Source organism: Diadema antillarum, unplaced genomic scaffold (genome assembly GCF_040938485.1).
Source record: "Diadema antillarum isolate AM-2024a unplaced genomic scaffold, OU_Dant_1.0 scf00000186, whole genome shotgun sequence".
Lineage (NCBI taxonomy): Eukaryota > Metazoa > Echinodermata > Echinoidea > Diadematoida > Diadematidae > Diadema > Diadema antillarum.
The window spans coordinates 843,570-861,077 of NW_027271075.1; the positions used below are offsets into that span (position 1 = coordinate 843,570).

The 17,508-nt window shown below is 36.0% G+C and overlaps 1 protein-coding gene across 1 annotated transcript; it reads left to right on the plus strand.

Moving 5' to 3' along the window:
* The first annotated feature begins 549 nt into the window (after nucleotides 1–549).
* Nucleotides 550–5,660, plus strand: LOC139723319 (uncharacterized). The gene is made up of 3 exons (XM_071634579.1): nucleotides 550–680; nucleotides 1,882–1,995; nucleotides 5,524–5,660. The coding sequence occupies exons 1-3, from the start codon at nucleotides 572–574 to the stop codon at nucleotides 5,637–5,639; spliced, it is 339 nt and encodes a 112-aa protein (XP_071490680.1). The 5' UTR covers nucleotides 550–571; the 3' UTR covers nucleotides 5,640–5,660.
* The last annotated feature ends 11,848 nt before the right edge of the window (nucleotides 5,661–17,508 follow it).

The window sequence follows — 17,508 nt, forward strand, 5'->3', positions numbered from 1 at the left end:
GCTTTTACAGAATGATTGTAGATGAATGCTTATTTTTGTTTGTGTAATATTGTCATTATTAGGCAGAATATGATATACTTATTTATATTATCAACGGCCTGTTGTTTTTGTCTTCGTATTTATACAATTCACTGCCACTATGAAGGTAGAGAATACTTAACTTATCTCAGTTGGAATGATTACCACATTTTAGCCAATTTTTATCATGTCAGATGACGAGGAACATGCGCAGTATGCCTGTGAAACAGAATTATGAAACAGAACGCGTACGTAAAACGCACTCGGTACATATTCATAATCAACTGTTTACGTCGGTATCGAATTAAGCGCCACAAGTGTCCAGACACGGACGTAGGTGTGCGCTACACCAAGGTAGTATAGCCACCATTACCATTGTCAATATCATATGATCTGCGTGTAATTATTACTTTATTATCGTTTTTCTATCGGAATCTATAAAGTAAACAAATCAAAGTTAATTAATGCCTACATGGCACCAGGCAATTACCAGAATATAAATCATTCCTTTATTCAAATTATTGCAGTGTACAAACAACCTCCCAGCACAATCATGAAGCTCGCCCTGGTACTGCTCGGCCTCCTGATGACCGTCTCTCTCGGCAACTCGGCCCCCAGCCGAGAAGACCTGAAGAAGGAAATTCTGGAAAGCCTGGCCAAAGGTAAACGTTGCATCTACTCCTTGTAGTACGCGGGACAAATGTCCGTTCCATTTCCCAATACAAAATCCTCTTATCTCTCAAAATTTGGAAAATATAATGTAACAGATGGCGATTGTAATAAGCATGCTGCTATGTCTTTATACGTTAGAAGGAAAAGAACTGCATTACGATAGTCGTACAACTTGTTCTTGTTTGTTTGTTTGTTTGTTTGTTTGTTTGTTGCTGTTTTTTCTGGGGGGGGGGGGGGTAATAATACAAGAGTAGGGGGGGGGCATCTGACAGGCCCAGGAAGTGAATTTGGGTGGCTGTATATAAAGGGTCAAAGAAAAAAAATCGAACGATAACGGCCAATATGGTGAGAGGAAGAGTTTGAGGCAGAGTAGACACATATAGTTTAATACGGATAGGAGGAAAGGAAAATGTTACTAAAAGGGTGAAAAAAAAGGTTATCAATTATGGTTCGCAAACGTTCAAAAAATACAGTATAAGAATTGGTGGGCAACATTAAAGACGAAAGAAAAAAACTATAGAATTAGAGTGATACTGCGAAGGCAATAAATCAAGCCATCTGAGTAGTCATCTAAATGTCAAGACACGTATCTTGTTATAGTTATAAGCAATATGCGCCATGTGCTCACGTGCTCACGTGCTCATGTGCTCTTAACTATTATTTCCCGCAAAACAGATATTGATAGTAAGAGCTATTAACTGCAAACGTTAGTACTTGTTTGTTTGTTTGTTTCTCCTATAAACTTGACTTCGAACAGCCGTCCCTGGGCTGTGGCTGTTGTGAATATTTAGGAAATTCTGTGCTGAATATACCAGCTACTGACAACAATATGAAAGTTTATGTTGAGTCTGACAACGCAATAGTATCTTTTACACTTTGAGCTATCGAGCGTTGTCAGTTATGATATATTCCCCCTCATTTTTGTCTGCATGTAAAAGCCACCATGCAATACGCAATTAAAAGAAAAGGACTTAAAGAATATGAACAATAGATCATCAACTTGTTCCATTAATTATAATACATTCAGATATAGGCCTAATGGTTGATCTTTGTATCTTTTGTTATGTTCGATTTTTTTTTTTCAGGAGGAAGTTAATAATGATTCAGAACAAGGTCAATGTAATGATGAAATTGACACTCTCGTAACAATATTTTACTCTGCTATTGTGTTCACTGAAATTCCTCACGTAGATAACTTCCGCACCGAAGGCCTTTGGAGCTCTCTGAAGCATTATGGAAAGAAAGCCGCGTCAGCAGTCAAGAAGGGATGCGCGCTGGTAAATGGCGCATCCGACGCAGAGCTAGGTAAACAAGAAAAAAAAAAAAATCTAGCCGAAAAGGCAGACGCAATTTCGTTCAATTCAATTAAATCAAATCACATTATTTTAGTTCAATTCAATTCAGCTGAATCCAAATCAGTGATTCTTTACTCCCATCGAAGAAAAAGTGATATACAAAATCATATGTGCACATAATTATAAAAATGATTACAGTACATATACACAATGTACCCCAATCAAAATAGCGTAACTTTTTAATAACATGGTTTTGAACAGAATAAACTGGTAGGGGTATTCCTAAGATAGTATATTGATTAGCTTCCGAGTGAGCATGAGAATAATGTGCTGAGTCTTACACGAGTGAGCACACATTTAACACAAAATTTTGATTTCAAAAAGTCACAGAGTCATTTTTTTTTTTGGGGGGGGGGGGTTGATGTGAAAGAAGTTTCGCAAATAGTGCTAAAATCTTTAATAAATAAAGCATATGCATTTATGCCATATCACCAGTAAAGGCTTATATTTTTTAGCACTTCTTGTTTCATCTTTGCAGTGTGGAAACACGACAAAATATTACCAACTACCTCGTTTACTCACACAACGTGTGCTGTTTGATGCACATTGGTAACAATGCCTGGTGTAAATTCTTTCAATAAACTAAATTGATTTTGCAACTCTAGGAGTAGCCGTTTCCCCCGACATTGTGCTCAATCAAGCGTGTTTATAGACATAATTATAGACAATGATAAGATGGACGCATTGCTAATGATTTTTGTAATGTATCTGAAGCTCTTTCATTTATACATTTTGCCGACGACACTAATGTATTTCTAGTCCACAGTGATATTGATGTTCTTGTACAAAAGGTTAATAGCGAATTGAAAAAAGTAACAAATTGGGTTAGAGCTAGTAAGCTCTCGTTGAATGTTCAAAAAAAAACCCAAAATATTATGCTTTTTAGTAATACTGCTGGCACTTTAAGTACAGACATAGTTTTTGAATGACACTCCTTTAGAAAGAGTTTCATATTTTAAATTCCTTGGTGTTATTGTAGATGAGAGACTTTCTTGGAAATTGCATATTGATTATATTTGTATTATGATTTCACGTAATATAGGTGTTATCAATGGACTAAAATTGTGTTACCCTAAAAAATCATTCCTTATGTCATACTCCTCATTGATAGTGCCTAACCTTAATTATGGAGTTTTAATTTTGGGCAACACGCACCAAAATTTGTTGGATAGAGAATTCCTTTTGCCAAAATAAAAAAAAAAAGCTTTCCGTGTCATTTGTTATATATTCTCCCATACGTTCTGATACAGATGCACTGTTTGCTTCTAATAAGCTGTTAAAATTTAGAGACTTGTTTTTATTTAATTTAGGACAATTTATGTATAACAATAACTCTCTTCCTGATGTTTACAATTCCATGTTCATAAAAAATTATTCATTTTCATGAATGTCCAACTCGACGTTCTAATGAATATCATTTACCCTTTTTTCGTACGATTTTAGCCAAGAACACATTTGTCTATACTGGCCCAAGTTATTGGAATTCCCTGCATCCCGATATTAAAAATGCCCCCTCCATATACTCATTCAAAAGGGAACTGAAATTTTTTTATTGCAATCTTATAATTCTACTGAATTGAATTAACCAGCTGTTATAACTCCTTATCTAAGAACCTACGTTTTTACGAATTAATTGCTCACACGTATACTTTAGCTCTTGTTATTATACTCATATTAGGCTAGGATATTTCTCCGATTATATCTCTATTACCTTGTTCTTTCTCGCGTCACTTTTTCCCACTCTCTCGACATACTTCTGACGAGATCGCTGTCTCTTCTGAACTTTGTTGTCATGTTCTGTTCTTTTCTGTTATGTTACCTTTGCCTCATTTGGCTGCGTTTATCAACTTTCCCCTGTTTAAACGGCTTTCGAAAGCCGTTTCCAAAGCCCTTTAGAAACGGCTTCCAAAATAGTTGCGTTTATCAACTCTTCGCGAACACGATAACTGGCCTGTCACTGCACAGCTGCATTGCGCAATCGACCCGAGGAGAAGGCGTGTATTGTTCGTAACTATTATACAGTACAATGCTATAGCCGTTTCAAAACAGCTTTGCGTCTATCAACTTCAAAAGGCTTTTACAAACCGGTTTCTGAAAACCCGTTTAGGAAACCTGTTTGGAAAGCCACAAATTTGCGGCTTTCGAAAAGGCTTTCCGAAAGGGCTTTCAAAACAGCTTTGCGTTTATCAACTCGTAAAAATTCCTTGAAAGCTGTTTGGAAAACCTGTTTCTGCCGAGAAAAAGAGTTGATAAACGCACCCTTTGTCTAGTCTCATAGTCAACTCTCCGTTGTACTGTTACTCCTAGTCCAGTCTTGTTTCATGTTTATTTGTGTGTATATCTGTTTGTTTTTGTAGATTTTTATTTCTAGTGGGCTTCCAGACTTTTACTTTGCTCTCAAGTGATATTTTTCCTCTGAGGGGCCCATATCCTACAAGCTTTGTTCTTTTTAGTGGGTCCTCCATTTTTCGAATTTTGCATACTGTTTACTTAGTTCTAATCACATGAGTATTATGATAATATATAATTATTGTAAGGTTCTGCAATCATTGTACATTCTTTTCATCTTACATAGTTTTACGCACCTTATTTTCTGTTCCCCAAAAAAGTGATGTCTATTATATGTTCTTGTCGAAAATGAAATAGAACATTGAATTGAATCGAATGCAGAAAGATTAGTAAAACACTCACGGAAGGTTTTTCGGAGAATGTAACAATCCGTTCAAAAGCTACATTTCAAGTTGTTGGATAATTTCATGTTCTTCCCTCACTAGATAAAAATTTAACTAGAAATTTAAAAAAATAATGTTCATTAATCTGATATTTTGATAATTTCACATACCCTTGGCCTGTAACTGTAGGCGGATTCTCTTTTTTTTTCTCTCTCATAATTTATATATCCATGCGTCTTACCATTTTGTTATGTTTATGGTGTGTAGTTATTGCTCCCTGTCATCATTGTTAGGTCCAAGACTTCTTAATCATGTTTATTGTAACCATGCAAACTCTTAGTATTGTGATTTCTGGTGTGAAAAATATAAAATATTGACAACCGAATTCATGATGATTGTGAAGAGTGACAATGACGACAATGATTAATGTTAAAGGGTACTGTTAACATTTACTGGCGGATCCAGGGGTGGGGGTGCAGAGGGCTTGCGCTCCCCCTTTTATTTTGTTAAAGCAAAAGAAATAAAAAAAAAATGAAATGAAACCCGCATGTAGCACCAGACATATTTGTGCCCCCCTCCCTTTATGGAATTCCTGGATCCGCCCCTGACATTGGTAGTATAAATTGTACTATAACATTGCTATTGATGTGATTATCTTATCTACAAAATTAATGACACTTATTGTAATAATAATTATGGTCATTGTCATCGTCATCATACTAATAATATCATCGTTTTCATATATTCGCCATCGTTGCGTCTTTGCCGCTGGCATGGTAATGACGCGAACACGCTTTGTCCACCAGCCTTCCGTATGGCGAGGGCCTTTCCCGAGGCCGTGTCCGAGGAGGAATTCCAGGAAGACTGGGATCTCGGAACCGTCGTTGACAGTGTCAAAAAAGGCTGCAGTATGCTTCATTAGAATCGTCAGGAGTCATTGGAAGTAAGTAATGCAGTAAGTAAGTAATGATTACACGCGCCTTTTTCCCCGTGATAATTATTCACTTCCATTCAAGTGATATACCAACGACGGCAATTCGATTTACCACGGAGGTACTACAATATTCATCACTGGTCTTGTTTGTCATGCCCAATGAACAAGAATATTTCCTTTGCGAGTAATATTTTAGCACTGTGGAAATAGGAATCTATGATTGTAACACAAATTTGATTTTTCATAAGTAAGAACAAACAAAGAAAATGAAAATACATGTAGTACAGCGATATAAAAAATGGAAGCATGTTGTATCTGAAACTTAAACAAGACCATCCCCCATTCAGCTCCCCCATCCGCCCTTCCTATTAACGTCATATAATCATTACGTCACTATAACGTCATTACGGCTACTGATAACGTCATTCCCAATACAGCTATGCAAGAGTGCATTATATCGCACACGCAGACAAATCATAACATGTATAACTAAGTAAATACGTAAATGTAAACGCATATCTCGCAAACACATATGCAGCTACACATGGACACACACATACAAAACACACACATACATTATATGAAAATAAATTAAGTAGATAATGATACGCAAACTGTATGAATACATCGTTTAAGGATATACTCAATACTATACAATGTATTAACAACGTAAGATTCTCATCCGCTTGAGCTGTTCAAACGGTCGTATAGCTCTGGCAGGACATAATGGATGTATAATGGTGATAAGGAGAAATGTATTCCAAAACTCGAAGTGATAAAAGTTTGGTGTGATTTCAATTGATCCCCTTTTTTTGTTATCTCTTTTTCTCTACAGTCCGGCGACATTAGACATGGATGTTGGACATGGTTATGGAATCAGACGCGAACGCTAGTTTGAAAGTCAGATATTGACTTACTAGTAATTGTTTTTCTTTTTAAACACTTCGTAATATTGAATTTAGATCCAGTTTTTTCTTTGTGTTATCGACTTATTTCGTAATACTCCAAATCCTAAAGGAGACGTAATTCTCATACATTATGTGGTCTAGAGTAAGATTGAGAAAAATATTCTTGAGGAATATTTTGCCAATTTCCTTCCTTTCAACAAACTGAACTTGTTGTTTACTCACCAATGCTGAGTGATTTTGGTAACCCGCACCTCAATAAAATAATCATAAAATCATAATTACAGTGAATGGAAAGTCGTTTGTTGATATATACGCTTGTCGGTGTTGTCCACGCAATAGGTTTCCATGTGTGGCTTGTGTGTGTGTGTTTGTAGATATGTGTGTGTGTGTGTGTGTGTGTGTGTGTGTGTGTGTGTTTGTAGGTGCGTGTGTGCGTGTGCGCTTACGTGTGTGCAACTACATGAATGTAATTTTACTGAGCCTTTACTGGCTGGCGTCAATTCGGCTATGAGATTTGAAGTGACGGTAATTCTTGTTCAATCACGTCTTAACTACTTTCTCCTGACATGCTTGGGAGGTGAAGTTTAAAGAGTCGAAGGGAAAGAGTCGGTCAGGTGGTGGTTTGCTCATTAGTATACTGTATAACTGGTTCCTTTGTCGCCACACACTTTTTTTTCAATGATATTTTATTGATTTCATTCAAATCAATCATAAATCAACCCATTCTGGGTGTAACATGAACATAAAAACGGTACAAATGCCATTCAAAAGACAAATCCATTACCAACTTATACTGCCAATCATCTCCCTTCAACATAACAACTCGATTATAACTCACTCCTACAGACTATTTCTTCACGAGAAAGTATTGACATTTACAATATATATATATATATATATATATATATATATATATATATATATATCTTTGACTATGGTATACTTATACTGCCAATCATCTCTCTTCAACATAACAACTCGATTATAAATCGAGTATACATGGTATAAGGGTATATACATAAAAAAGCACCAAAAATACGTTATACAAAACTAGAATGAAATCATTTCATTGAAAATCAAATCCCCATCCCCACCAACCCCTATGCACTCAAACCTATCCCACACCCCCACCACAACCCCAAACACATACATCCACAACCACCACACACATACACCCCAAACACATACATCCACAACCACCACACACATACACCCCAAACACCAACACACATACACACCAACACCAAAAACACACATACACACATACACCCCACACACAAACACACCTGAAGCGATACAACCTTCCTTCCTAATGAAAACGACTTCCAAATGTTGATTGATACGTACAATAGACAAGCGTGTAATGGGCCGTATGCAGAAAAGCATCGTCCGCCCGCACCCAAATACCGCTCCAAATACCCATTCAAATTCATCAAACAAAACTCATCAAACTCCTAGCTGCGGACAAAATCCTACAACTTTTACACCACCGAAAACTTATCCCTCCCCGCACGCGGCCAATGACACATTATATTGCCTTCACCACTGATAACTACACTGTACTAATAAAAAGAAAAAGAAAACAAAACAATACTTAAGCTCTCGTTTCAGAAACATTTTCCCATTTCAGCAAATGTAATCCCAACTTATTTCTTTTTATAGCAATTTCTTTTTCTTCATCCCGAAAACTTATTATTCTTTTACAAATTTCCTCCAAAGTAGGAATTTTTCCCTCCGACCTAGATCTAAAAATGATATATTTCAAAATAAAAATTATTGTATTATAAAATTTTACTTTTGGATCCCTTCCCGTAACACCAAAATGAACATCTCTCCACTCTATATTTCGAAGATCTGCCATCTCAAACCTATCTATCACTTCCTGCCACAAATTCTTAACATACACACAATCCCAAAATAAATGTTTATATGTTTCTACCGATTGCTCACAAAAAGAACACCGGTTATTTGCAACAAAATCAAACTCAAAAAGATTTTCCTTTGTATAAACAACTCCATGTAATAATTTATACTGAAATTCCCTAAGTTTTGTTAGAAGTGTTGTCATTCTCGGTCTTAAAAATATATGTGTAATTTCCTTTTTCGAAAACAAATAATCATTTTGGCCATCTTTTATTCGTAAAATATACAATTGCTGTAAATTTGTAACAAAGAGTTCATACACCTTTCTAAATGAAACATCTTTCAATAAAATTACATTCTCAAAAATGTTCAAAGAAATATTATATTCCTCTTTATCAACAGAATAAAAATCATATATATTTCCCTCAAATTTCTGGCTTCTTACAACAACCTCCCCTATTTCCCAAACTTTAACTATTATTTTCACTATCTAACCCTAACCTGTAAAAATACGATCTTTTTCCAAAATTTGCTTCACTAAATAAATATTCTTCCTATATAAATTTTCACAAAAAATCATTTTCCCTTTACATAAATAATCCTTATTATTTAAAAAAAAATGGATTAATCTTTCCTTCTTGATAATTCCGGTTATTCTCCATTTCTTGCCATGCCCTCAAAATTTCTAAATAAAACAATGGTACATTAAACTTTAGAAATCGTATATCATAATTGCACAAAAATATGAATCTTCCTCCCGCAGTCCTAAAAATATAATAAAAAAAAAAGTTTCCATCCCATGAGCTTCTCACATATAACAATCGCTTCAACCACATAATTCGTTGACTCTTAACAAACAATTCAAAATTTGTCATTCTAAGACCGCCCTCACTATAATCCTGATAACAAATAACCCTTTTAATTCGATCTTTACCATTCCATATAAATTCAAAACAAATTTTATCAATATCTGCCACTACCCACTTTGGAACCTCTATTGATGAAGAAACATAATATAATTTAGACAGAGCATATTTTTTGAGCAAAAATATTTTTCCCATTACAGTCAAATCTCTTTGTCTCCACCATCCCAAAAGTCTTTTAATCTTACTCAGTATCTCTTTATAATTCAATTCTTCTCTGACCTTAATATCCAATGCAAAATACACTCCTAAAATCTTTATTTCAGTTACAACATTACCCATAGGTAATCTTTCATGTTCTCCCTTTTACTTCCCTATACTCATTACCTTTGTTTTATCAATATTAACCTTCAAACCACATAGTTCATAAAAATCCTTAAATATTTCCTGTATTCTGATAATTGATGACCTATGTCTAACAAATAAAGTCATGTCATCAGCATATAAAACTTGTCGAACCTCAAAATTCTCAAACTGAATACCTCTAATCCCATTATCCCTTCTCACCGCCTGCGCCAGAATTTCCATTACCAATAAAAACAAATATGGTGATAATGGGTCGCCTTGCCTCACCCCTCGCTTTATATCAAAATAACCTGTCGAAACACCTCCGTTCATAACACAATTACTAATTCCATTATACATGATTTTCACCCAGGAACAAAACAACTCACCAAACCCAAATAATTCTAACACCTTAAATAAGAATTTGTGCGAAACTGAATCAAACGCTTTTTCAAAATCAACTGCTATCAAATATGCCTCTTCTTCGCAATAATTATTACAATAAAAAATCATATCGTCTATCAAACGCAAAGCCTCACCAATATACATGTTTTCTATATAACCAACTTGATCCAAATGAACAATCTCATATAAAACTCCCTTTATTCGCTTTGCCATTATCTTAGAAAGCATCTTATAATCCGTGTTCAACAAAGTAATAATCGGTCTATAATTCTTTATAAATAATGGATCTTTGCCCTCTTTTTCAATCAATGTTATTACACCTTGTTTTTGAGACGTTGCTAAACAACCTTTCTCAAAAGCTTCATTGAAAACTTCAACCAATAAACTTCCTATTTGTGGCCAAAATGTAAAATAAAATTCAACTGTAAATCCATCATTCTCAGGTGATTTATTTAATTTCATACTTTTTAAACACTCCCAACATTCTTCCTTAGTAATTTTTCCTTCACAAAATTTCTTACTGTCATCACTTAATTGAGGAATGTCTTTACAAAATACACTTTCTCTGAAATCATCACACACTGATTCATTTTCTGAATACAGATTTCTATAAAAATTTCTAATCAATCGCATTATTACATCCTTCTCTTTAATCACATCTCCCTTATCATCGCACATTTCCCTTATAACCGTTTTCTGTTTATTCGACTTGAGCAACTGCTCAAAATACTCTTGATTCTGTTCACCCTCTTCATACCAGACCACTCTTGACCTAACTTTTAATCCATCCGTATACACATTATACAATTTCTTCAATTCCGTTTTTTTTTACTCTCTATATCCTTTAAAATTCCACCACTATCAGGAGACGACAGAAGATTTTTCTCCAAAATATCTATTTCATATTCCAATTGCTGTATGCTTAATCTTCTCTCCTTTGATTTTTTCTTCGAAAATTTCATTGCAAAATTTCTCATTTTCATCTTTAAAACACACACACACACACACACACACACGCATGTACATATCCGTCTATGGTGTAAACCGAGGACCTGTTTTACCTATAAGAATTTTACCATATAACCTGTGTGTTAGTTAGGACTCTTGTCAACCGAGGACTCATTCGCATATTACCATCCCACCGAGGACTTATTACAATGATGCTATACATAATCGAGGACCTACAAACATGTACCCCTACATGCAAAAGCATGTAATAGCAGACCGCTTGGATTGGTCTGCGTACCGAGGACGTCTTCGGTTCTCTGTGTGTCCTCGGTTTACATGTAAAGTTCATATGTGTGTCCTCGTTTTACACCATGGGTAAGTGCACACACATATACACACATACAGGGGCGGATCTAGGAATTCCGCAAAAGGGGAGGCACCTCTATCAATTGAAGGGGGGGGGGGGCGGCGCACTTCCGCCCCCATTTTCCTTTTTATTTCTTATGTTTTAACATAAAAATAAAGAGAGGGCGCGCGCCCGGTGCGGCCCCCCCCCCCCTCCTGAATACGCCACTACACATGAGCTTAAATAGAGAAAACACTCAACCCATTCAGCTTTCGTTTGTTTGCTTTTTCTTTCTTTTTTCCCCCAATGGTATTTGGGTGGCAAAGAATGGAGATTAAAGTATACGTGTAGGATTTATGTTGGAAATAAGAAATACATCATAAAAATCATAGGATGAAAGTTTGTGAATATGGGACTGAGAATCCTTGGGTGAGTGCATGGGGGGCATTTCATTAAGACTAGTGTTCTTTCAGTGATTTTCACTGACAAAGTTGCTCTCAGACAATCAAAGGATTTCAGTTGCTTTAAATAATATTGTCAGTGACTGACAAGTTTCATGAAACATTGCCCTGTATGGTCTTAGAGAGACAGAGAGAGAGAGAGAGAGAGAGAGAGAGAGACAGAGAGACAGACAGACAGACAGACAGACAGACAGAGAAAAAGAGGGTTGACATTTTAGTGGAGGTCCTTTGTGTGCAAAAGCCTCGATGTGCATTCACATTGTTTGGCAGTATGGTATTAATGTTATACAAGTCAGCGATTCGAATTCTATAATCTGAAACACCCCGTAAAAAGAATGGTGGGGGTGGGAGAGGGGTGAGAGAGAGAAGGCGAGAGAGATACGAGGCTGTCCCTGGTTGCCGGCAGTGACACGATGAACATGGGACATGAACCAGGGACAGCCTGGTGGTAGTGTCGCTGCCCGGAAAGCAGTAGATGACAGGTTCGAGTCCCACTGGTTCCTTTTTTCCGACATGTTTGTTGATTTACAGATCAGCAGTTGAGATCTTAACAAATTTTCATTTGTAGAGGGAGACAAACTGAAGAAACTCAAACCTGAAAAAAACTTATTCATCTTATATATTCCACTCCAACCCCCCAAAAAAAAAGAAAGAAAGAAAAGGAAACAGAAAAAAAAACCTGACAGTGATGTTTACCGCGTTGCACGCACTCTAAACAAGAAGAAAAAAAGGGGTAAGTGTTAAAACTATGACTATGGAACCCACAGCAATGTGAAATCAAACAAACAAAACAAAGAAAAAAAACGAAGCTGCGAAAAAGTTGATTAATCACCTGTGAAAGGAATTATGAGACCGTTTGTGAGACACCATATACTGTATTCTTTGTTTGTATGACAAACAAAGAAACAAACAAAAGAAAACTAAGCGACGGCAAAGTTGATTAATCTCCTGTGATGAAGTATGAGACCATATGTGAGACACCGTATACTTTCTGCATGAACTACAGTATATTATTTTTTTGAAACTCAACTTCCCGTCCATCTGGACACCTTCTTCTTTTTCCACTCTCAAGTTTAAAGACAGAATAAGAGTAACCGTGTTAACAGTCCCCCAAAAATATCGATTCGTCAAACTGTCATAGAAATGTACTCATGGTAGCAACATATTTCATCTAAAGAGATGTATGGCTGCTAGAAGATATAAATAGGTGAGCAGGACGATGTGAATTTCATCGTGATCTTCTCAACATTCGATAGCAGAGACTCGTAATAGCTGACTCCGGCTTTTCGTCGACTACATTCAAGGTGATAACGTAAGCATATTTGCTTTTAAAGAATGATTGTAGATGAATACTTGTTTTGTTTGTGTAATGTTCTAATTATTAAGCAGAATATGATATACTCTACCTATTTGTATTATCAACGACCTGTTGACGGTGTATTCGCTTTCATACAATTTACTGCCACCTATATCTATAAAGGTATATAGGGAAAAAAATTACACATCTCAGTTGCACTGATTACCCAATTTCATCCAAGCAAAGTTCTCCCTTTCCCAGTACATATACTGACCTGAATGTTTATCTTTGGTGTGCGTGTTCTATTCCTTGTCTGTCATGTTCCGAACTTATGTGTGTTCAGTTTGTATCTTTATTATGTCAGATGAGGAAGCACACGTGCAGTGATGCTGTGACAGAGAACTATGAAACAAAACGCGTACGTAAAACGCACTATAATAATTCATAATCAGATAACAAAAACGTAAATATTTTATGTCGGTATCGAAGCGCCAGTAGCGTCCAATCACGGACATAATGTGCGCTACACTGCAGAAAGCCGGCATTACTTTTGTCATTAATCTGTTAATATATTATCTTTATATCATCATTATTACTTTATTATCGTTTTTATAGAAGAATCTATGTGTAAGCAAATCAAAGTAAATTAATGCTTATATTGCACCCGGCAATTACCTGAATGTAAATCATTCCTTTATTCGAATTATTGCAGAGTACAAACAACCTCCCAGCACAATCATGAAGCTCGCCCTGGTACTGCTCGGCCTCGTGATGACGGTCTCTCTCGGCAACTCGGCCCCCAGCCGCGAAGACCTGGAGAAGGAAATTCTAGAAAGTCTGGTCAAAGGTAAAGGTCGCATCTAATCATAGTCACATGGATTCAATTGTCCGTTCCGTTTCTGAAAAATCCTCTTATCTCTGAAAATGTGGAAAATAAAGTGTAACAGGTGACGATTGTAATAAGCATGCTGATATGGCTTTACGGTAGAAAGAAAACTAGTATTATACGATACATTTGGTTGTTGTTTGTTTGGTTGTGTTTTTTTTTTGGGGGGGGGAGGAAGGGGGCGGGGTAATAACATAAGAGTAAGCAGGGGACATCTGACAGACCCAGGAAGTGAAATTCAGTGGCTATATAAAGGGTAAGAAAAAAAAGAAGCAATCGAGCGATAATTGCCAATTGTGGCAATAGTAACAGTTTGAGACAGAGTAGATACTTATAGTTTAATGTGGATAGGAGGAAAGGTAATTGTTACTTAAAGGGTGAAAAAAAAAGTTTATTCAATTGTTGAAAAAATAAAATATAAGAATAAGTGGGAAACAGTTGTCGAAAGAAAAAAAATATAGAATTAGAGTGATACTGAGAAGAAAATATATCAAGCCATCTGAGTAGTCTGCTAAGAGTCAAAACATCCATCTGGTTTGGTTTGGTTTTATTCCCCGTCGTAAAAAAGAATATAGCAGCTACTGACAGCAATATGAAAATCTATGTTGAGTCTGACAACTCAATAGTAACTTTTAAACTTTGCGCTATCGAGTATTGTCATTTATGATATTATATTTGCCCTCATTTGGTCTGCATGTAAAAACCAACATGTGATACGCAATCAACTTGTGCCATAAATTACACATACATTCTGATATTGGCCTAATGGCTGATCTTTATATGTTTTGCTATGTTCATTTTTTTTTTCAGGAGGAAGGTAATACTGATTCAGAACAAGGTCAATCAACAATGATGAAATTGACACTCTTGTAACAATAATTTTCTCTGCCATTGTGTTCACTGCAATTCCGCACGTAGATACCTTCCGTACCGAAGGCCTGTGGGATACTCTGACGAGTTGTGGAAGCACAGCCTTGGAAGGAGTGAAGAAAGGATGCGAGGTGTTAAATCGTGTATCCAACTCACAGCTAGGTAAGCCATAGAAAAAAAAAAAGCAAGCCGAAGAAAAAAAACAGCAAGCCGAAAAGGCAGATGCAATTCCTTTCAATTCAATTAAAATAAGTCATATTCAATTTAGTTCAATTCACTTCAGCTGAATCCAAATCAATGATGGTTTTATAAATAGTACTTAACTCTTCTATAAATAAAGCATATATGCATTTCTGCCATATCACCAGTATAGGCTTACATTCATCATTTCTTGTTTCATCTTTGCAGTGTGGAAACACGACAGATATATTAGCAGCTAACTCGTTCGTTCACACAACATGTGCTGTTTGATGCACATTGGTGACAATGTCTGGTGTAAATTCTTTCAATAAACTAAATTGATTTTGCAACTCTAGGAGCGTTGAACGTAGCCGTTTACCCAGACAGTGTGCTCAACCAACCGTTCATAGACATATATGGACAATTACATGATGGACGCATTGATAATGCAGAAAGATTAGTAAAACACTCTCTGAAGGCTATTCAGAGAATGTATCAATCCGTTCAAAAGCTACAGTTCGAGTTGTTAGATAATTTCACATGTTTCCATCACTAGATAAAATCTTAACCTGAAATTTCACAAATGTTCATTAATTTGATATTTTGACAAATTCACAACCCTTGGCCTGTAACTGAGATAGGAATATAGGCGGATTCTTTTTTTTTGCTCTCATAATTTCTATATCCATGCGTCTTTCCATTTTATTATGTTCATGGTGTGTAGATATTGCTCCCTGACATCATTGTTAGGTCCAAGACTTAATCATGTTTATTGTAACCATCTAGAGTCTATAGTATTGTGATTTCTGGTGTGAAAAATATAAAATATTGACAACCGAATTCATGATGATTGTGAAGAGTGACAATGACAACAATGTTTAATGTTAAAGGGTACTGTTAACATTCACTGGCGGATCCAGGGGTGGGGGCACAGGGCTTGCACCCCCCTTTATTATAATTTTTTTTTACACAAAAGAATAAAAAAAAATGAAACGAAACCCGTAAGTAGCACCAGAAATATTTGTACCATCCCTTTATGGAATTCCTGGATCCACCCCTGAAATTTGTACTATAAATTGTAGTAGTAAGGTTGCTATTAATGTGATTATCATCAGGAGAAATCGTCAGGGACGGCTGCCTTGCGCTTGGTTAGAATCGTCAGAAGTTCATTGAAAGTAAGTAATGCATTCACGCACCCTTTTCCCCCTATAGTAATCATTCACTCCCACTCAAATAATACCAACAACAGCAATTCAATTTGCCAAGGAGGTACTACAACAGAGGCTCTATGGTATTACTGTATGATATATATGATACTTGTAGTCCGCGTGTTGGTACCAGTATAGAAAAGACGACGAAGTAGAGTGGTAATGCATTTTGACAGTTCAACAGTTCTATTTATTCAGACCAAATTTTCAACGAATACATTCGTCTTCCTCAGGGTCGACAATGACAATTTCATCTGTATTATCTGGTGTCATAGTATCCGATATATCTGATCATTTCCAGATATACGCAAAGGTTCCTCTCGCGAAAAGTTCTTGTCTTAAGTCTCAAGGATTTACTTTTCGTGATTTTTCTGAAAGAAACATCGATAGACTCAGGGAGAGGTTGTTGACTGCTAACTGGGAAGAAGTCTTTGGCGTTGACAATGATGTAGAAACTGCATTTAATATTTTTTGGATAAATTTTATATGCTTTATGATGAAATTATTCCTTTACGACAATCCACCCGTTCTACCAATAAAAAAGCACCAAGAATGCCTTGGATCACCAAATCCCTCCTTAAGTCTATCAATCATAAGAATAATTTATTTTGCAAATACAAGAGGAATCTAAATGATAAAACGAAAGGTAAATATGCTCGTTATCGTAATATTCTTACAACTACTTTTATTTCACAAGGCAGTTTGACCTTTACAAAAACGATACCAAGAGCACGTGGAAGGTGATTAATAAAGTTCTGGTCTGGCGATATAAAAATGAATAATGATTGTTTGACTCAAGTTGAATCGTCTAAATTTTTAGGTCTTTATATTGACCATGAATTAACATGGAAATATCATATAGATTATTTGTCTAAGATGCTTTCGAGAAATACTGGGATCTTAAATAAGCTAAAACATTTTTTTTCCCAAGTATATTTTAAAAAGATTATATTCAACGCTTGTTTTACCCTATCTCAGTTACGGTCTTGCCTGGGGCAACTGTGCCAAATTACACATTGATAAAATTTTCAAACTACAAAAACGGGCTATTCGTTCAGTTAATTTAACCGACTTTTATTGTCACACGAATTATTTTTTCTTTGAGAACAGACTCCTTAAGGTTGCTGACCTGTTTTTATATAACTTAGGCACATTTATGTTTCAGTTATCAGCCAACGGCTTGCCTGACGTATTTACCCACATGTTTCAGAAAAACTATGCCGTCCATGCTTACCCAGCAAGACAAAGAGATTCATTTCACCTTCCACGTACTCGTA